This window comes from Sturnira hondurensis, unplaced genomic scaffold, assembly GCF_014824575.4.
Source record: "Sturnira hondurensis isolate 20B ecotype Veracruz unplaced genomic scaffold, ASM1482457v3 Scaffold0007217, whole genome shotgun sequence".
Taxonomy (NCBI): Eukaryota; Metazoa; Chordata; class Mammalia; order Chiroptera; family Phyllostomidae; genus Sturnira; species Sturnira hondurensis.
In genome coordinates, this window is record NW_028079848.1 from 3999673 (window position 1) to 4021411 (window position 21739).

A 21739-nucleotide genomic window follows, 5' to 3' on the forward strand; every position below is an offset into this window, starting at 1 on the left:
TTAGAAGGCGTGGTCTCAACACTGTTCAATTCATTTTGAGAGACTTCCGACGTCTTTCTCAGGATTACATATTAATGCAACAGGGTCTCGGGAGAAAAAGTCTACCCACCGCTCTAGCTGCTATGTTTACCGCAGTTTCCAAGTGACTTTTTCAAATGAAATCCACGTCTAAAATGATCACGAACCCTAACCATTACCCCAAAATTTCATAACCGAGTCTAGTTACAAGTTAGGACTTTATCTGTGCAAAAATTCCATCAGTGAAAAGTAGACATATCAAACTGGAAGCCATCCAAGCAAGAAATGAAAATATGTCGCACATTTTATTTCGTGATATTTTTAGGCTCCATTAACCAAGACATAGCCAATGCCTTAGTGCACGTTTAATTACAGAATTTACATAAAGACATAAAAAAATTAATGCGCAGGTGACAGGGGTGAGTTTTCAGCCAGAGGTACTGCGTTTGTATCTTTGAGATTAATAAATAGTCCTCGTGGGTTTTGGTCTTAAGTAGAGGGCCTGATGTCGCGAGTATTGCGTCACCGAGGACATCGGTGTAAACGTTTTCCACCCAACCCAGCCGCCCCCAGCAGCAGCCTGCCCACCCTTCCTCACCAGGGTCTGAAATACCCCCCAGTGCGGGGACGGCCCCCATCGAAGCCGGGAGAGGCAGTTTGAGGGCTGGGCCGGAAGGGGCCCGGGCCCAAATCCCTGCACGTCGTACCTGGGAAACCCCGAATTTGCCGGCAAACTTATTTTCAGGAGAAATGTGCCCGTAAGTAGGTCGGATGAGGAGGAGGGCCCTCTCTGATGCTGCCGCCCACCAGCCTGGTCTCCTTGCGCCCTGGTGACGGGCACCCTGCATCCTGGGGGCCCAGGAGGGCTGCCCGGGTAATAACACACCACCTACAGCGGCTCCCCAGCGGAGGTGCGCTGTCTGGCCAAACCGGTTTGAGAAAAAAGAGAAGCCACCGCGGTGTCTCCATAAAACCAGAGCGTTTATTAGTTTTGCTGCCTGCTGGGAACAAGCTTCATGAAATGCTACATGGCTTCCTATAGCCTCTTAATAAATTAGGGGTTGTCTGATCACTGCTTACACTTCCTGCAATTTTTTTTTTCAATGACAGAACAGGCGACCAGGAAGCTTATAGGTAGGCAGAGGTCTCAGAAGTTGACCCAGAAAGGTGTCAGCACCCAGCAGGCAGGGAGGCGCTGATGCCATGGTTGGGGCATTAGCAGGTGTGGGGGGCGGACAGGAGGGCTCAGGGGAGTGACCCCTAGATGGAGGGAGGGGCACCGGAGCTCTCTGTCCCAGGGGCCCCCAGCTGCTTTGTCTCCCACGTCAGGTTTCCTGCTGGGACTTCGTGGCAGCTTTTGAGGGCTGTCGTGGGCTGGGTGTGGTTAAGGCTGGCAAGGTCTGGGCCACAGCCTCTGACACAGGAGGGTGTCCCCACTCTGCTGGCTGGCCCCATGCAGACACTTCGTGCCACAGTCCTGACAGGCCACTCAAGTGCTTCTTCGGATCCAAAACACGTCAACTCACAGCCTTCTGTGAAGCGTGACCGAGGACGTCAGCAGCTGCACGGCCTCTCCCGTGACTTCCAGCACGCAGACCGTTCCCCGTCGACGCGCAGGGACACTCAGCTGTCTGGAGTTCAGAGGGACCCAGACCCTGAAACTCAGGCAAACATTTACTGTCATCACAGCTTCTGGGGCGCGTTTGTGTCCCTTAGAAATGAAACAGCAAACCCAAACATTACAGCACGTTTTCCCTGTGTTTCTCCATGAGAAGACCGTTCCCAAACACATGATACCCAACGGCGTGACTGAGGCCCAAGCCCTCTCATCAGCCGGCGACCACCCGGTCTCCGGGACGGTGCACAACGCAAGGCCCAACCCTGGGAAATGAGGTCAAACCGGAGGCGGACGGACGACTGCGCCTGCGCTTCCTGTGAGGTTTGGAGGCACGGTCTGAGCCGGGTCTCCGTGCGGGTCCGACTCCACCCCGAGTCTTCGGGGGTGATGCAAACATTGATCATTTAAATGATGAAAGATGATTTTTAAATGATTTAAAATGATGTTAGACACAAGAGTGCCAACTCTAGAAACTGGAGCTCATAATTTTTCAATTCTCCCAAACACAATAAGCTACCTAATGCAGAATCCACGGTGTCGCGTGCTGTTTAGTTGATTTGCATTCGTTTTCAACATTTTGTGAGAATTTTTATTTTCTAGACAATGACACATTCAAAGAGCATCTTCATAGTTATAGGTTGTGACTACTCTTTTTCTCCAAAAATAGAGTTGCTTAAAAATTTATATCAACTTGCTTTTATTTTCTATAAATATTTGAACAGAAGTCCTTAAAATCAGAATGCCAAGTAGAATCATTGAAATTAACCCATACAGTCAAAATACTTCATAGGCAATATTCTAGCAAAAAGTTTGTCACGTAACATGTGAAGAACTTGTTTCGCGAACGGAGCGCCCCGGCTGTAACCGCGTGCACCGCGGGCGGCAGGAGCAGGCGGCCACGCCGCTCCGGCCCAGCTGGGACAGGAGCACCGCAGCGGCGTGAAGGTGCCTCTACCGTCCCACGGGGCTGTGGCTGGAGAAATGTGTAGAGTCACTTTGGGCCTCGAATCTGGCTGCCGGGCTGGCTATCACAAAGCCGGCTGAAATAACAATGGCTGCCTAAGGGCATAAGAAACATTCGTGCAAAACATTTGTATCGTAACACTTGTATCATAACATTTGGTTCATGAGCGGCCGTCAGAATCAGAGGGGCTGCCGTGGGGGTAAAAACGAAGTTTTCAGCATGAAACAGCCGGCGCGGGGAAAGCAGCTCAACTTCCTGCGAAGGCAGGTGGGCGTCCGTGTTCAGGGAGCACGGAAATACTCGGAGCCAAAGACACTTCTGTTGAGTTGTCTTCCTTTCTAAAGCAACTCACCTCCAAACTAGTTTTCTAACATAAACCTCTCCCTTCTTAAAAGCCCGTTCTCTTGCCAAAGAGCAGGACAAGAAGGTAAAGCCGCGGCTTTCGCTCCTCCCTCGAAGCCCCCGCCCCCGCTCACCGGTCAGGGCTGGCCGTGGGGGGCAGCCGGCTCGGGAACAAATGAGCAGGGTCGTGTCGGTAGCTTTAAACACACGTACCTGTATTTTTACGTTACTTTAATTAAGCTTTTCAAAAACAGGTGCACCTAGGAGACACCAATCACTCATTTGATTACTGGGTCATTGGCTGAGGTTCCAGCTGCCTTCATTAAACGTTCTCGGACATCAGCGGCTCTGTCTGCCGTGGGCAGCCAATCTAATTCAACGTTTTGAAGTGTCCAGCCAGCCTCCCGTCGCCCTCCCCACGTGAACCGTGAAAACCGGGCAAAGTGAGGGAGGAAAGGGGTCTTTTGGTTGGAGTTCAGTTATATTCAGCACTCACCACCGGTTAAACTAAATGTGTTTTTCTTCGTTAAGGACCATCATTAAGGTCAAGTCCTTGAGGAAAACGCGAAAGCCGTGACTCTATATCTGGGTTGGCAGAACCAAAGCAGAAACAAACACAAGCAGAGCAGAAACCAGAGTCCCCAGCCACCGATCACCACAGAAGGCAATAGTCCAGGTGATCAGAACTCCTGGGTTAAATGAGCGCGCTCTTCCTGTCCTTCGAGATAAACAGAAATCTCAGAGCGCTAACTAAAGCAAGCGTGAGGGTAAACTCGGACTAAAATATGAGTTACTGATTTTTTTGTCATGTTGATCTCGTCAAAACAAGGCCCATCTCAGGAGTATGATAAACACACGCTTCCTAAGACTTTGGTACTGAGGGTGCTGGGTTCTGGACTCGGGGCATGTTTCATGAACAGAAAGAATATATTTTTCATATAAAAACTTCCAGGGGAGCCGAGAGGCAGGGAGTGGTAAGGCTCCCTCCCAGTGACCACCCCCCAAGCCCCAGGAGTCCCCTGCGGCACGCACTCTCCGAAGGAGGAAGGCATCCGCTCGGAGCTCTCCAAGACCTGTCTCAAAGCTCACTGCAGAATAAAAACGCAATAATTCAACAGAATTCTACACACGGGAATAACAAAGTGATGTCTGAAGAACCTGAAAATGCAGGAAGTGTTTTCCATAACGGAACTAATTAAATATGCCCAAGGAAGGAAAAGGCTTCATCATTAACAGATGCTGGCCTGTCTGAATGAAAAACGCGTCGCTGCAACGGCCTCAGCAAAAGAACATTCCAGCGATTTAGAAATTAGGCCCATCGTAGGCCAGGAGCGTGGCGCGGTGCTACGCTGAGGCCTGGCTTCCACTGCAGAGCAGGGCCCCTCTCCCCGCAGCACTGGGAACCGGGGGGCGTGGGCTGCACCGGGCACGCCGCCCCCTCCGGAGAGAGATGCCGGCGCCAGCTGACGGGCTGGTTTACACCCTTTTATTTAAACCTTTAAGATTTTGCCCATGCTTGTAATGCAGAAGGAAATCAGAAGACACATCTTGGGATTGAAGTCAGAGTTTTAGCTTCCCTTTTCCAAAGGTAAGAGTCGACAGAAGAGGCCCGGGGGCCCTGGACGACAGGAGACAGGGGCAGACGCCGAAGGCAGCTGCGGTGCCGGCGGACGCTCAGGCCAGCTTCCCGTTCTGCAGGGCGCCGCGGGCTTTCTCGTCCCTGAGGAGCGACAGCACCTTGAGGCAGCCCCTGGAAATTTTGACCATCCACATGACGTTCATCGAGTCCAGCACGAAGCTCGTGACCACCCAGACGACCTGGGTGACTGGCCCGAGCCTCACGAAGGGCTCGGTGCCGACCGCCGAGCACAGGAAGTGGTACAGGGGTGGGATGGCGGCGATGCGCACGAGGAAGAAGACCGAGGTCATGAGCACGCCGTTGGCCACGTTGGCCCTGGAGAACTTGGGGTACTTCAGGGTCTCCAGGAACCACCTGGAGAAGGGGTGAAGCATCACATTAACTCTGCATTTCGGGGGGCTCGCCCTTTTCAGTCTGGTTCTTAGTCTTTAAAATTCAGCAAGCACCCCCTAAGGTTCGGACGAAGAGGCCAAGCAGCTACAGGGGTGTGCGCGCCGGTGCAAAGCCGCCCAGGCGCAGGGGGACCCCCAGGACCCACGTCTCCGACGCTCCCAGCACAGGAACCTGGGCTCCGAGACAAGCCGCGGACCCCAGCAACCCGGGGGTCAGCAAGAACGCGCTGGGAAGCAACAAAGGCGCACCACCTCCACCTCCCAGCAGCATCGGCAGCCCAGTGAGTGACCACGAAATCCTCGCACCCAGGGCCCACAGCCTGCAGCGCCTCCTCCGCTGGCCCCGGCCCCCTGCTGGCGCCCCCACCTGCCACTGCCCAGCCCCCTCCCCTGCTCCACCCAGTTCCCCAACCACAGGTGGCTCTTCCCCTCCCTTTCCCAAGTGCTCCCTCCTCCGGTCTCCCCGACACTGGAAGACACGCCTGCCATCCTTCCAACCCCGTGCAGTGGGCCACATTCCCCTCCAAGAGAAACCTGCCACCTCTGGGACCACCACAGTGGGTCCATCCCAGCCTCGACCCCAGTGGCCTTTTCAAAGGCAGGTGACTGCCACCCCCAGACTCCCCTCCATCCTCTGTCGCTGCTTCCGGGGCCGTCCCTCACAGACCTGTGCTTCTCGGGGACCAGGGGCCATGGGCCGCTCCACCCTCCCCAGAGCTCTGCCTCTCCTTGGCTCCACCGTGCCCCCCCCCCCCCCGAGGCTCTTTGCCCTCCGATCCTCAGACACAAACTCATGTGACACTCCAAGTCTAACTCCTCCCTCAATGACCACAGCCCCAGGACACCACCTGTCTCCCGTCCCGCCTCCCGACCTCCCCCAGGGGTCCCAATGGACTCCGTCACCCTGGCCAAGTCTTGCCACCTCGTCTCCAGGAACTCTCTGTGGCCCCTCCTGACATTCCATTCCAAGGCCCCCAGGAGAACCAGGCCAGTCCCCAGCCCACCCTGCATGACGGTGGCACCAGCCTGGCAGTTCTCCCTTCTCTAGCCCTGCTCCCTGGGGCCGAGAGCCCGACACTGCACTCAGCCTGTTCCCCACACACTTCCCTCACTCTGAGTTCCTGGCGTCCAGGAAGGCCATGATCTGCACACCCAGACTGCAGGCCGTCCCCACACTGTCTCCCACGCTCACGCCACTCTCTCTTAAAGGGAAAAACACATGGGTTAAGTCCAGGGGAAATCATGTTCATACACTTGGCCTTGTCTTCCTCTCTCAAGTCAGGAGGACCACCGACTTTGTCAGGACCCACGCCTTCTCCCCTAACTGGATGGCTCTCGTGCCAGCAAGGTGGGGCTAACCCTGTGAGGTTCTTCCCAGCAACCGTCCCGGGTGGGGGGAGCGCTTGTCACCCCCAGCCCACATCCTGGAGAGCCAGGTAGGAAAGGACTGACGGCAGAGTCCCCGCACGCCGCCTCCCTCTGGCCCACAGAGGGAAGTGTGCCTTGGGTCTGTCTGCGCCTCTCCCCACCCCCACCCCCCACCGCCCTCCTGAAGGGACCGGAGCTCTGATGAACCTTCCTGGGAGGTCCCTGTGGTGTGGCCCTCACAACCCCATTCACAGACTAAGGAACATCCCGCGGGTGTTTTGTGCTCCCGCCCCCGCCCCCGTCTGGCTTGTCAGTGTCATCTGCCCTGAGGCACATTTGGAAGGGGGTCCGGGCTGACTGGCAGGTGCAGGAAGAGAGGAAGACGTGAGGGAAGAGGACAGGAGGAAGAGACCCCCCCCACCCCGCGGGGCCCCGCTGGTGGGAGCCGAGGGGCTGACACAGCGCCCTGCAAGGCTGCAGGGATGGGGAGGGGGGGCCAGTGCTGGGACTGTGAGCTCCAGAGGAATGAAGAGAATTTTAACAAGCGGCGCTGGGAAAACACACTGGACCTTTGTGGGCAACCCTGGACAAGCTCCCGGCAGAGCTGGGCCACCGGCGCCCGGGCCGCAGCTGACCCATGCGTGGCCGGGCGGCAAATGCGACACCCCCAGCGTGGAAGCACTTCCATCTGACAAACAGTGCTCTGGAGACTCAGGGGCTTGGGACCTCTGGCTCGGAGAAGGTGCCTTCCACCATCCCCCACAGCCTCGTTTGCTGAGATGCAGACACAGGAAGAGAAAGGAGGGAGCCAGGACTCTGCGAGGACACCCATTCGTCACCGCAGTGTGACTACAGGCCACGGCTGGGAAAGTGCAGGGCAGGGGCGCCCACCGGGCCAGGCGGCTTTGCAGGGAGAGGGCACAGAGGCTGGGTGGGGTCCCGAAGAATGGCTGAGGAGTCGGGAGGCCCTTCCAGCCCGTGGCAGGCAGGCGCAAGAAGAGGCGTGTGAGGGGAAGCACAGCAGAAGAGGCTGGACGGACACTTGGAGGGCTCCCTGCGCCACAGGCGGGAAAGGGCCCGGGGTCACCCTGTGGGAGGGGGCCCGTGGGCCGTGGGCGGGGGCCATGGGCGGGGCCACGGGCACCTCTGCAGGCAGCCCCACTCGCTTCTGTCTGTGTGCAGGGCGCCCGCCGTGGAAGGTGGAAGATGACCGAGAAGCGTGATGATTGGGGACAGGACTAGAGACAGGGGGCAGGGACACCCAGAGGTGGGCTGTGGCCACTCCACACTGTCCGTCACAAGGAGTGGGGTCCACGCTGTGGTGTGGGAGTAGCTGTGTAAACACTGAGACTTCTTTATAAAAACAGCCGGGAGTTGGCCGGTGAGCCTGGTTTGCTGCACGCACCCCCGCCGCCCTCCCCTCAACCCCGTCCAGGAGAACTTTCCACAACAATAACAACAGGCTGCGTGGCGCAGACAGAGAGCAGGTGGGACAGACAAGGAGGACCTTGGAGGTGCGATGGTGGCCCCTGCCGATGTGCCACATACAGACGGAGGCAGAGCCCCAGGTGATGCCCGTGTTGGGAGAGCGGCCAGGCCACGGGCTGAGTGGAGAGCAGGACAGTCACAGCAGACACGCGGGGAAGGCGGGGCACTCCGTCCCAGACGGGCTGAGCCCATGGGGCCCCTGGGGGGAGAGGGCTCTGGGCCAGAGCACCGAGGAGCAGGAGCAGGAGCAGGCAACGGGAGCCCCACACACCCCTTTCTTGCGGAAAGCAACCCCAGCCCATCCAAGGTCAGAGTGAGGAAGTGGCCTGCTGGTGCCCCTCGAGTTGCTCGGATTCTAAAATTCCTGCAAAGCCCAGCACCCCGAAGTGAGCGACCAGGTAAGAGCTGAAACTGTGACCAGAGTGTTCGCCCAGGGAGAAGCCGAGAGCAGGGCCCAGGGGACCGCAGGGCCACCAGCCTTCGAGGGGCTGCCTCTGGCAAAGTAGACAGATGGGGCTCCGGGACAGACCGGGCACGTGGCGTCGGGACATACGGGAGCAGGCAGCAGGACACTGGGGTGACCAGCCACAGCGGCCGCACAGAGGCAACTAGGCCCCGGACGGATGTTTCTGCACTTGACCCTGAAAGCCACGGGTGGTGCTCACGGAACAATTCCAGCGAACACCCGAGGAGGAACCTAGCCTGAAAGGGCAGAAGGGCCGAAAGGACAGGCCCGAGTCCAGAGAAGGAAGGGGACCCATGCCCGCCCAGGGCTGCAACGCCACAGCCGGGGACAGCGACGTCCACACTGGCGCTCGGCCTCGCGCAGGGGCCCTGGGGAAACAAACGGTGGGAACGCGAGGGGCCGCGCCCGTGACCTACCGCTGGTTCACGAAGGGGCTGGAGAGCTCCGAGAGCAGGCGGACGTTCCCGATGTACTCCAGCACACGGTCTCTCTGGGCGAGGACAGGAAAGGCACTGTCAGGGCCGCGTCCCGAGCCAGCCTCCCGACGCCCGGAACACGTTCGGCGTTCTCCAGCGCCACACGACCACCAACCCTGGGGCGGGCCCGGTCTGTGGCACAGAGCCTCCTCTAGTCGAGAACTTAGGAACACCACTGGAGTGCCCCAGTGATTTCCAGAGACAAGGGCGCGTCGCACACTCGTGCTCACGCACGCACACACCATGCACTCACAGAGACAGATCCCAGGCTGCTGCCTCACGCTGAATGCGGAGATTCTGCAAACAGCCACTGGTAACAGCACGTGAGGTTCAAGAACACACGAGTGTGGTCCAAGCTGTCTCTGGGGAATCGGACCCAGGAAACGTTTTACTTCCCACCCCTGTGTTTCTGCAGGCTCAGAATTTTGTGTTACAGACATCCGTATTCAGGCCAAAACGTAACAGGCGTTAGTGCAGCCGTCTCTCCACGCCCTGCGTTGCTGCGGAGTCACCCACTTGCCCCGGGCGCTGCCCTGCGGGGCCTTTACCATGGTCCCCCGTGTGTTCTGTGGTGCCCGACCCCTCAGCCCACCTCCTTGGGGCAAAACCCCAGTGCACCACAAGGCGCGCACCACTAAGCTGCCTCCTGCACACGGTGACACGTCACCTGCCCACTCCTCTGCACCTGGGAGGGCAAAGCACTAGGTGTGGCACTTGCTTTCACGGGCGTGGGCAGCCATTCGGGAACCTCCAGGCTCCGTGCAGTCCGCTCCTCCTTACCTCAGCCCCTCTCCAACTCAAGAAAACCCTCTGAAACACCAGTGAGGGAGGTGCTGTTGAAGGGTTACGTTTAAACTGCACTAACATCTTCAGAGAAATAAACTGCAAACCTTGATACTTGACTGTTAGCAAATTCTGGCTAAAGTCACAGTTCCCTCTGGTCAGGGTGGGGTTTCCGTGTCTGCTGCCTGCCTGCCTTTAAGGAGCTTTGCCCAGAGTAACATCCCTTCTCTCCAGGGCAAGCGGCAGAGTTCATCATAAATGCATCCAGGAGGACCGGCAAGTTTCAATAGCTGGACGATCCTACAGGTTTCAGGTGAAAATTTAAAAAATTGGGGCCATCGGCCTTTCCAAAGTCCATGAATGCAAATGAACACCCAACACAGACACCCAAGTGAAGCCCTTGTTTTTGTGAGTGGACAAGAGAACCCGTCAGGTGGGGAACCCCGACTGCGTCTGGGCTTGGTCCCAGGCAGCTAAGACCTGCGTGTTTGCATGTACGTCCCCCCTGCGCCCCCAACCCCTCCCCCGCTGGGAGGGCGGCTACGTGGGCCCGCCTGGCACGCACCAGGACGATGTAGAAGGCCAACAGCGCAGAGCAGTGGTGAATCACAAAGTACTTGTCGCCGATCACTTTCCAATACAGAAGGAGAGCCAGCAAATCTGTGGGGAGAAAAACTCGGTAGGACATCACACCGGAGGAGGCTGCACCGCTTCCGAGTGCGTTTGAGCCTCTGCCAGCACCCCCGCCCCAGGCCACCCAGGGCCCACAGGGCTGCGTCCCTCGGTCAGAGCCGGGGGACCCGCTGCTCCGCCAGGCGCCACTTCCCGATAACCGTGTCCCCCACGCCACATGCAGGGCCTGCAACCCCTGGGCACTGAGCAGGGGCCGCACACTGTTGAAAGCACAAGCGAGTAATGTGTCCCGGGGTCTAAATGAAGTGAAAACTCTATTGCTGAGCAAAAAGCAATTTTGAAATAAGGTTAAAGCAGTGATTTCCAGCCCTGCAATAATTCAAATAGATGAGATGGTCACAGCCAAGGTAGAAAAGGACCAACTCATTTGTAACACAAATTTAACAAGACGTGTTTAAAAATTAACACGGGTGTGATCAAATGTTAATTCAAAATAGCGAAGGGCCACCAGGAGTGATGCCTGTGAAAACGATAAACAAGGGAAGAGGCCAAGGCACCACTGTTTCTTTAAAAAGGTCCTGAATCTAAGCACCACGGCTCCGAACAGCGTTTCCTTGAACAGACGGAAACTCCTGAACATGTTGACCCCAGGATTTTCACTGCCCAGTGGGCAAACGTGCCATCGATATGTGGGGCCGAGTGGCGACCGGGGGACCCAGGCTCTGTGGGGTCGGAGCTTAGAAAACACGGGGGCTTCTTTTACACTTAAAAAAATTACGGATGTAATTATTTAGCGCAAGAAAAAAATCACTGGATTACCAATTTTAAATGAGAAAGTAAATGCCACCAGTGAGGAAATCGGGAAACTAAGGTGCACCGGGCACGGAGGCCGCCGACCCCGCCTGGGTGCGCCTGCCCTGCCCTGGGCGCCGTCTTCATTTCAGTCACCGCGTGGTGACCGTGACCAGCAACGCTCTCCGGGGAGAGAGAGCGCAGAGGGTTCCCCCGTACCTCGGCCTGGTTTAGACAAAAGGGGGCCCATTCCCGCTCTGCCCGGTGAGCGGGCTGGACAGCTGTCTACCCTGGAAAAGCCTCACCGAGGACCCTGCGCCCGAGACCTCCAGGGCGCCGGGGACTCTCTGAGCGGACAGCACCCACGAGCCAGCGCATGCGGCGCGGATTCTGTGTTGTCTTGGTCAAAAACAGCGTTTTGGGCCAAAAGAGCATAATTTTTTTTCACTGCCTTCACGTGACTCACTCTTCTCTGAACTGGGCCACCCAATCATCCCAGAGCCTCTTCCCTCTTCTTCCAAGGCCATCTCTCCCCAAGGGGATTCCCATGCTCCGGATAATCTAACTTTCATCACTTTCGAGGGCAGGAAGTTTCTGAGCCCTCACTCAGTGGTGAGGCTGAAGGCTGTCGCCACTTGGATTTCCTTTCCGCTGTTAGTTAAACAGGGCCCCCAGTCAATGCCCGCGCCACGACTCTGCCTTCTCTCTCGCTGATGGAGCTGGCCTGACCTTCACAAAGCCACTTGGGCTGCCGAGGCCCGGCCACGCCCACCCCCCACCCCCACCTCTGGGATCAAAGGCTCCTCCCACCCCACCCGGCACACAGGAAGATGTGGAATAAAAGATTATGGGACCTGAACTGATCACAGCTAAAATAGCTTACTTTTGCAAATTTTCCCAAAACAGTACACAGTGGACCTGGGGAGACACGTCAGGGGCCTTTGCAAGTGAGAGCCACCACGGCCGAAACTGCGGGAGCGGCTGGGCCTCTCTGGGCCAGGAAGGGGCCGTCGCTAGCCAGACGGGTCCCAGCGGGATGGAACACTCCACGCTCCGATTCTGCCGGGAACGCGCCCTGTTCTGCCGTGGCAGCAGGCATGCTTGCCTCCTCCCGGGACCGACAGCTTCTCGAGCCAGTCACTCAAACGCACAGACTACACATTCCCCGAATGTAACTGCACAAGTAACTTTAAAAGGAACAGTGAGGAACATACCACGTACCCGAAACGAGGTAGCCCGAAGCAATAGCAATATTCACTCTCGAGATGGATGAACTACCCCTATAAATATTTTTGAAAAAAAGGTCCTTTTTAGCACATGAGTTATAGATGACAGCTACTTTTTTCAATTGAGATTTAAATATAACCAAAATGTTTTCCATAGATTCTCAAACAGCGAATTGTCATTTGCACACAGTAATAAGTTGGCTACAGTAACATCTTTAACTGCACGAATAATCATTTCTTGTATTGATTAGCTGAAAGTTTTAGGAAAATCATTTTACCAAAAGACAACTTTTTTTTTAATGATTTTATTTATTTATTTATCTTTAGAGGGGAAGGAGAGAGGGAGAGAAACATCAATGTATGGTTGCCTTTTGTGCATCCCCTGCTGGGAGTTGGCCTGCAAGGAACCGGCCTGCAACCCAGGCATGTGCCCTGACTGGGAATCAAACTGCGATTCTCTGGTTCGCAGGCCTGCGCTCAATCCACTGAGCTACACCAGCCAGGGCTAAAAGACAACTTTTTATAAATGTATTTTCACATGATTTGTTTTAAAAAGGATTTGAATGGAATTTGGAGGCCCATTTTTTTTAAATTTCTTAAAATGAACCAGAGAATCAAGTAACCTCAAGAAATCACCTAGCCTGTCCCTGACATGACGCACTCTACTCCTCTCGTGGTGGCTCACATAAAAACTAAAAAACTTTTCGCCCTGGCTGGTGTAGCTCAGTGGATTGAGCGTGAGCCTGTGAGCCACACGATTGCGGTTCGATTCCCAGTCAGGGCACATGCCTGGGTTGCAGGCCAGTTCCCAGCAGGGGATCCACGAGAGGCAACCATACATTGATATTTCTCTCCTTCTCTCCTTCCCTTCCCCTATAAAGATAAATAAATAAAATCTTCTTTTAAAAAAGACTGAAAATTGTTTTGATTCTGAAAAATCTTCCCAATGAAAACGTATCTTAGCGGCATAACTTTGGCGGACGTAATTTCATGCTCGTGAAGGAGAGGCCAACAGAGGCGGCCTCCAGACAGGGCTCGGTCGTCACACCCTCTGCGGCGCTTTCTCAGCACGCCTCCCCTCCCAGACTATGCTGAACCGAGTCCCCGTCAAAATGCCAGGAGAGGCCGTGTGTGAGATTTCCGCCACAGGGCTGACGTTTCCATCTCCTCTAGAAGAACCACCTTACGGGTTCCCCCACCTTTGCTGAACGCAGCTGTCACTGGTGCTGCCCGTCCGCCCCCCGTGCGCCCGAACTCCGCCCCCATGAGCACCTCTGCCCCTCGGCTTCACACCTTCACCATCGAATGACCGGTCAAAGGTCAGAGTCTTAGGTTGGCCATCTGGTCGCCATAATAACTCCCTGTTGCTCAGGACAGAGGTTACGATGGCTCGGTTTTACTCTCTAGCTCAGTACACAGGTCCCCATTTTTCATACTCCCCTGTGTCTGGATGACAGTGGGGACACTGAGGCACAGTGGTACTCACTGTTTGTACTCAAATCTAAAACACATCCTGTTAATGCGCCTTGTGGAAATAAGGCTGAACACAAGCATTGTAATAAACCGTACACCATCAGTGTGCTGTGTGTGCTGTTCAAAGCACAGTAAGAGACGTCCTGATTAATAATTGACATCAAAGCATAAATCACATTGACTGCATTGGAAAGAAACAGCTTACCAAAATGGGTCTGCAGTGGTCACCTCGTCGAAAAAGAATATGTACAGGCCTAAAATCCCAACCACCAGGGAGTGGAAGGTGGACACCACTCTGAAATGAGAGGAAATGCCCGTGAAGATGTCAGACTCTGCGCAGGAAACTAACTCTGGAGACACGTTGAACGCTCTGGAGCGGTCGAACCCAGAACCATTTAGTGCGCGGATGGAGCTCATCTGAGAGCTCGAAAAACACAGAATCACCACGTGGAGATCCCGGGGCCCCTTCACTCTGGAACTGGTCAGGTCGGGCTGGAAACCTGCTGAGTCGCCTGTTGGTTAAAAGCTCCAAAGCAGAAGGGCATCTGAAGATGCAGCTGACGGGCTGGGCAAACAGACAGTGACTGGCAGGCCCTCCCCTCCCTTCCCCTTCCCCACCCCCTCCCCGCCCACCGACCACCAAACCCCTGCTGCGGTCAGCTAGCAGTGTGCCCTCCAGGTCTACTGGCCTCAACCAACTCCGGACCCTCGAATCAGAAGTCGAACGGCCCGTGAAACACAGATTCACGCCTGTCACTGCCCTTGACTTCCCGCCGTGTCGGCGAGAAAGCTATCATTGACAAGAACGCGCTTCCTGGCAGGAAAACTGAGGACTGACAAAAGAAAACCATGCCTGACAAAGACCTGCTTTTGAAAGAAATGCCAAGTGAAAGCAAAACACTCACAAGACCCAGGTTTTCTCTGATGGAAGGAACAAGGTTTGGATGAAAAACATCTGTCACTATGAGCGTATCTTGCTAATACCTGAATAGTTGGACCAATATCCAAGCTCTGTGATTGGCTAATGAGTGACAAAGTTTTCTTCCTCATCATTAGAATACAGGATGAAAGGAACCAAGGGTGTGCAATGAATCTCTCTCCGCACGACCCCAAGTCTCTAAAAGTAAGTGAAATATATCAACCAACATAAATCTCGATATTACAAAATACGATTCAACCTGAAAAGTCAGTATACTTAATCTAATATATAATGTGGCCCTAACTCGATGTCAAGTTACATATGATCACATTTCAATGTTCAAAGATTCACACCAATTTAAAGATGGTGACAAAGGGCCCTTTGCGGTGCCAAAGGGCCACATGGGCATGTGACTAACTGACCAGGTGTGTTTGGATCACAAGGTGGGATCTTCAGGCCAAGCGCCCCCAGGCGGGAACCCAGCGGGATAACGGTGTGAGGACCCTTGAGGGCACAGGAACGCTCCATCTAAATACTTTCTGTGGCCATTCAAAAGTTCCGGGAGAAGAAAACACATAACCTCTCACAAACCCGTTTCAGGGTTTAGTAACCTCACATCAAAAAGATTCTTTCGGAAAAAGTCTAACTGTGGGTTTCTGGTGCTCGGGCCTCGGGCTCCCCTCTCGGCCGAAAGCTCCCTGGTGAGCGGGAAGCAGTGGAGGCCCCGGCCCGCGGAGGGGCATCGGGCAAGCTCGGCCGGCAGGTCGGCGCCCCCGCGAGGGCCAGCTGCCCCCGTGAAGGACCGCACCTGCGGCGGCCCCGGCTTCTGCATGCACACCACATCAAACGTCTTTTCTCAGGAACTCCCGGGGGTAAAAAGCTCACACTTCTTTCTTTAAAACCAGGTTCCTGGCAAAGCAAAAGGTAGATTCCTTCACGTCTGAAAAAAAACACCAGAATGCTACCCAAGGTAAAATATTTCAATTTCTTCCCAAAGAGGGTTGAAAAGAAATGACTGTGCTTATTCCAAGACAGTGCTTTACTCTTAAGGGAATGATGACCCTCTTAGACCTGCAATTTGAAGTCCTGGGCTTAGCTGTTCACGTGTATGATGAGCGTCACCAAAGAAACGACACAGCTCCGACAAAAGGGTTCAAGTCAGGAGGACGAAGGAAACACGTGGACACAGCTGTGGCAGAAATAAAACCTGTACGTACGTGTGCCCTCCAAAAAAGCAGCGATTGAGCACCGCAATTGCTCACTCACACTTAATTAAACTGCTGTCTCTCAGGTGTGACCGCCAGGGGCCCTTTCCCCTCCTGCCCTCTCCCGAGGGGTGGCCTGGCCACGCCTCTGCACAGACTCTTTCCGATCGCCTGGGACGGGCGTTCGGGCGGTGCTGTCTGCTTCCTGATTGGAAGCTGCATTTCAAGACACGCACGTTTACTTCACTCAAAAGCAGACAAGTTTCTTCCCTCTTTGCATGCCCCACCTGGCAGCCTCAGCACCACGCAGACCCAGCTCCACTGGGGAGTGGGACTAAATGGGTGGGGCGGGGGGCGCATTTGAATAGAGTCACGAGCTGCCTATCATCCCAGATGCCTTTTTCGGGTGGGCAAGAGGTTTCCCTGATGGTGGCCCCAGACAGAGACGGGCCGGCCAGACCGAATCAGGAGAAGCGCTTTTCCAGTTCCTCCTTTCAGTGCGTCATCCTCCCCACCGCTCCCCACCGCACCCCCACCCCTGCGCCTTCCCCGTCTGAGAGCAGCTCTCCGAGATTCCAAGGCCTTCACCACCTCTAACCATGAGAACAGGAGTTGAAGGCAGTTCAGGACTCAGCCCCGGACAGTGCACGGCCCCTGCCCTTCCTGACCCTTCCCACGGTCCTGCCTCCGTGTGAGAAAGGCTCTGAAAAAGCAGTGACGAGCATCTTGCGCGCCCTACATCTGAGCACTCTCTTCGCGCTATTCTGCAGACAAGTCACAGCCCTTCCGTTTCAGACAAAATTCTACCTGCCACAGCTCTTTTCATCCAAAAAGTGAGAATTCTCCCTCCTCGTAGTTTGGGTGACAATTATGGCAATTTTAGAGGCCTGCTGAATTCGTTTTACAGTTAGCCCTCACTCCCACTAAACAAAAACAACGAAAAGTGTTGCCCCGTAGCACACGCAAAATTTGCAACTAAAACGAACACAACTTTCTACATCCTTACATGCCTTACTCCCCTTCCACTTATTTTTGTTTAAAGTGAAAGTCCATTTTTACTTGAGAATCCTGGAGCACAAGAATTCTGGAAGGCTCCAGACTGTGCTACAAAGTTCATTGAGAGAGAGACACGCTGTTCCCCTGGTGTGGCGTCACCTTCCCTGCCCAGGCTCAGCCGGCCAACGCTATATATAGGCTGCTGGCCCCGCTTATGTTTATTTCTGCGTCCTGTCCACCGGACACGTGCTGGTCACCGAAGGTGTTCCAGAGGAGAAGGCGCAGGGCAGGCGCGCTCCAGCAGCTGCAGTAGGCTTCCCTGCCTCGCACCCCACCGCCTGGGAAGCTGAACCGAGGTGTCCTGCTGTCTTTCAATATAAGAAATTTTTAAATTCTTCCTGTATGAGATCTGCCTCATACTTTTCTTGTATTCCTAAGGTCAACTGAGCTTAGATTTTCTTAGATCCTAAATGAAACACTTTTTGGAAATATTTTAAAGAATTTTTAAAAACCCATTCCGTTTTCATAAGCTTTACCTGGAGTTCCACTCAATCTTCTTTTCGAAGCTGAGGCTGTTGAAACCTGGAGACACGGCTGCTGAAAACCAGGAACTCAGGAAGTGGAAAAGCAGCTGGAAGACGAAGAAGCTGGCCAGCAGGGTGCCAATGGGGAGCCCGCTGAGGGCGTCCATAGCCCTCCTGCCTGCAGAGGGGAGCAAGGGCGGGAAACCACTTTCAATGGCTCCTGAGAAATCTAAATTCACTTTTCTCACTTTAAAAAAGTACATGATTGGGCTTTTAGTACTTCATAATTTAGCACAAATGTAAGCATACTAAGAAACCACAAGAATTGTAAGCCTTTGCCAGCAATTTGGCATATATCTTTAATTTGTATTTAAAATAAAAGAAGGGAAACCTGTTATCTTAAAGATCTCAATATTATAAATTTCAAGAGATCAATTTATCATCATGATACTCAAAATTATTTCAGTCTTAGGGTTTAACATTGAGAAGGAATTTCAAATGCCCTAACTGAAATGTTTGCTTAGTAATATTTTTAACTAGACTTAGGACAAATCACCTGATTTCTCTACATCTCAATTTCTTCATTTATAAAACGACAGTGGATTAGGTAATTTCTAAGAAGCAATTACGCCAAAAATCACAATGGAATTAACATTATTCACAATAGCTAAACAAAAAAATAATTGCATAATAAAAACTAATTTACAACCGGACAACCAACATTTAAAACAAAATTTAAACCCTAAGAAGAATAACGCCACCTGGGAAAATAACCATACCACTCTTACTGCTTAAATTAGTTTTTAACTTTTTAAAAATTCGGCAGGCCCCCATATCCCTGGCCCGAAAGTCTCCCTCAGCCTTCATCTCTAAGGTCAAAGATTTTCACAAAGGAGCTTCGGGTTTTAAGGACACGGTCAGTGAGGAGAATGGCAATGTGAACGCAGGCGCATTCAAAGGGTGTGGTGGTTGCTTTCTGTGCCATGGGGCTGACTCCGTCTGGCTCCTAGAAATCTCAGGGACATTGGGACCAAAACGGGGCCTGGAAGCCTTCGCTGCTGCCACACGGCAGCCTTCCAGCCCCTCCCGGGACAGAGCTGAGCTCAAAGGGAAAGGAACTGGGTCGTCAGAGGCCGCCCCCGCCGCCTGCAGCCCCTGGCAGCCCCTCACAGGCGCCTCCGACAGCGCTGATGCTGTGGGAAGGAACTGTCCTCCTTCACCCAGGGCACACGCTTGGCAAGATGCTGACGCTGCCCTTCTTCTCTCCAAGATCCACTAACCTTATTGCTCATTTACCTTTTTAAAATTGTGTTTATTGGGTATTAAAGGTTTTACCTTGTGGTCTTTTAGCTTCATATTAACCAACAATACATAAAAGGACGTTTTGTCCACGAATTACACATCCTTAGGGTTTTCTAGGTGAGACAGAACAGGGACCATGTTTTTCTGAGAGCGAAGCAGACAGGGGTCTGGAGACCGACCACGGGGGCAGACAGACGGAGACGATGAATCGGGACCGGAGAGCGCGGGGCGTCTGACCTGAGATAGGACTCGACGGAGAGGACGAACGACCCTGAGCAGGAGGAAGCCTTGGCCCGGCAGTCTGCGCGTCCCAGTGGTCCTGGAGGGTGGCCGGGCCCTGGCTGCTCACTTACTTCTGTGAAAATTCAGCGTCGGCAATGGGCATCTCCTTCCCGACTGGCTGCTATAAGTTACGCTGTAAAACACAGCAGGAATCACACGTTACCGTTCTGTGAGCTGGTAACTTCACCAGTACATTTTTCAGAAGTACACCCTCAAGAAATTCATTATTCCTTAAAAAGCTAGCTTTTACTGAGCCTTTGTTCTCCTGGACACTCGGTCTTTTCCGCACTTGCTCTCAGTTCACGGGGTCTGTGGGGTGTCTGTTGAGCCCCACTCTGCAAAAACAGCCCCGGTGGGAGCTGAAGGGCCCCTCGTAATCAAGTTGTGCCTTCCACTAAAGGCCTATGAGACACAGGTTAATGGAATCATGCTCCCAGCTTGGCTTCTCAGTGAACAGCCGCTCGCTCCATCAGTCACGCCGAATCGAGGACGGAGCCAGGATTTTTACAAATTGCCCCAGAAAGCCCAGGCTTCTGGCAGGAAGCAGTGGTCCTTGTCCCCACTGAATGGGGCAAGAAAACGGCGGAAACTGATAAAACCAAGCAGTGCTCATGACTCGGCGAGGTTCAGGCACGCACAGCAAAAGTGGGAAAGGGTGGGACCTCCTCACTCACGTCCACGTGCGACTGGTGGCCGGCACTTGGCCAGGATGCACATGGGCGTGTCTGACACCCACCTCACACCAGAACTGCCCTCCTCGTTCACAGGGGCAGGGACACCAAAGAAACTCTTCCCGCGCCCCCAAACCTGCAGCCCTCCACCACCCCCGCCCCCGCCCGCCCCCCCACAGCCAACCTGAAACTCTCCTCGTTCACCTGCACCTCAAGGCCCCTGCTCTCCGGCTCCAGCACCCTCCACCCTGCGGCTGCACCTCCTTCCTTTTCGGGCCCCCTGAAACCTTCTGCTCCGCGTTACTCTCCCCTCACCTAGGCCTCTCTATCGGCTTTCAGACTGGCTGGAGCTCCCTGGAGGCACAAACTCCCAGTTCAGTCCTTGGCTCCTGTTTCTCTTGCCTTCTCTCCCTGCCCCCCCCCCCCAAGGACAAAGTTTTAGAAAGGCTTGCTCACACCGTCACCACCTGTCCCCCCTCCCACCTGACCTCCCTCCGTCTTCAGCCCGCTCCGTGGGCACTCCTGCGACAGCGACAGCTGAGGTTGCCATGACTTCCAGGGCGCAGGTCCTGCTAGCTGACCACGTCTCCCCGGAACACTGCACCCCTGTGCTGGCAGGACGCCACCCCCTTCCTCGGCCCAGCCGCCCCCTGAGGGAAGCCCTGGAAACTCAGAACCCAAGAGGCCTTCCCCCCTCCACGCTGCCACCCCACTGAGCCCCTGGGGGCACCCAGCCCCGTGGCCGAGGGAGGGCTGTGCTGGCCTGCCTCTCTCTCTCTCACTACCTGCTCCCCGAGCGAAACAAGAGACTGTGTTCGATGGGACTGAGGAAAACCAGGCGAGTCTCTCCCTCCTGTCGTGCGGCTGGAGAGAGACCGAGAACCAAATCCTTATCCAGCCTCATCCCTCAGCCCCGGGCAAGAGCGCGGGGCCTCTCGGAGTGGGAGCCGGGTGCAGAGGTGTCCACGCCAGACGGCTCACCACACACGAGTTAGCGGCACCGGCACCCTGGCCACCATCCTCAATCATGGAACGGCCGTTTGTTGCTTTGCAAGTAGGACACGGCCACTACTATTGTCCCCAGGTGCGGTCCGGGTCTCCGCCCCCAGGGTCCTGGGCTGGCCTTGCCCCTGCTGACCAGTACACAGGAGAAGACCAGCCAGGAGGGCCCTGGAGCCCAGGTAGGCCTTAAAGACCTTTGGCACCTGCCCGTCGCTCTCTCTCGGGGGCTGTCTGGGAGGCTGCCATCGGCCCGGTCTCCAGCAGGACGAGAGGCCACACAGACAGCTGAGGCTGCCCCGCTGACCGGCGGCACTCAACACTGACGGCCAGCCCTGCTGCAGCCCACTGACCCTCCAGCAGGAGGCAGCCCGTGCATGAGCCCCCCCACCAGCTGAGTGACTGCCCAGCCACCCACAGAACCATGGAGATAACAGGTCATTGTTTTCAACCACCAGATTTGGGGGCGGGGTGCACACTGGTTACTGGGCAGTAGAATAAAACACAGTCCACAAAGGACAGTGCTTTTTGTGACAGCCTTTCCTGACCACGAAGCCCCACGCTGCCTTCCTGACAGTGCCACCTCTCAGAGGGACAGGCCAGTCTGACCCGAAGCAGTGTGCCCACCGCTCACCACAGCTCACCCCCACCTGTGGCCCCAGAGAGGCACCTGGTGGCCTCTCTTCTGACCTCCTCTCCCCACACAACTTCCAACCGCCCTGCTTCCCCATGAACTTGGTGCCTCTGCACCTGACTCGGGATCAGGTTTGACACTGTCCCGTAGCCAGAAAATCTAACCGCATGGACGTGCTTCCTTGAACCATTTCACAGGCTGTGGGGTGATGTGGCTTCAGGTGACCCCTGGTTTAGTATTTGCTGCCCACCTCGTGTTTCAATTCAGGGAGTGTTCTATAAGAGCACCTAAGCATGGACCTTGGACTTGGCCATACAGACTGACCAAGGAGGTGTCCCCAAGGCCAGAGGGTAACAAATGCGGTTGCGAAGCTCAGCTCTGAGAGTGCTCCACGCTACCCGACCTGCAGGCCGGGGCGTCCGGCTAACACTCTCATGGGCCGAGGCTGGCTGACAGACTGGGGCTTGGAGGTGCTCCCAAGACGTCTCAGAAAGGGGGCCCCGACCCTTTCGAACTTGTGGCACCCCCC

General features: G+C 54.9%; 1 protein-coding gene across 2 annotated transcripts in view; it reads right to left on the reverse strand.

The window, feature by feature from the left end:
• TLCD4 (TLC domain containing 4) overlaps positions 1-21739 on the reverse strand; it is a 44901-nt gene that overhangs the window by 15245 nt on the left and 7917 nt on the right. Inside the window, exons 2-8 of one of the 2 annotated variants that reach the window (XM_037051369.1) lie at positions 18862-19039; positions 17335-17500; positions 13884-13973; positions 12201-12259; positions 10120-10214; positions 8712-8785; positions 4609-4935 (exon numbers count right to left, since the gene is read on the reverse strand). In XM_037051369.1, coding sequence (XP_036907264.1) covers positions 4617-4935; positions 8712-8785; positions 10120-10214; positions 12201-12259; positions 13884-13973; positions 17335-17489 — 792 coding nt within the window. In that variant the 5' untranslated portion in view covers positions 17490-17500; positions 18862-19039 and the 3' untranslated portion in view covers positions 4609-4616. Of the gene's footprint in view, positions 1-4598; positions 4936-8711; positions 8786-10119; positions 10215-12200; positions 12260-13883; positions 13974-17334; positions 17501-18861; positions 19040-21739 lie in introns of those variants that run through there. The other variant, XM_037051367.1, reaches the window with a different exon arrangement.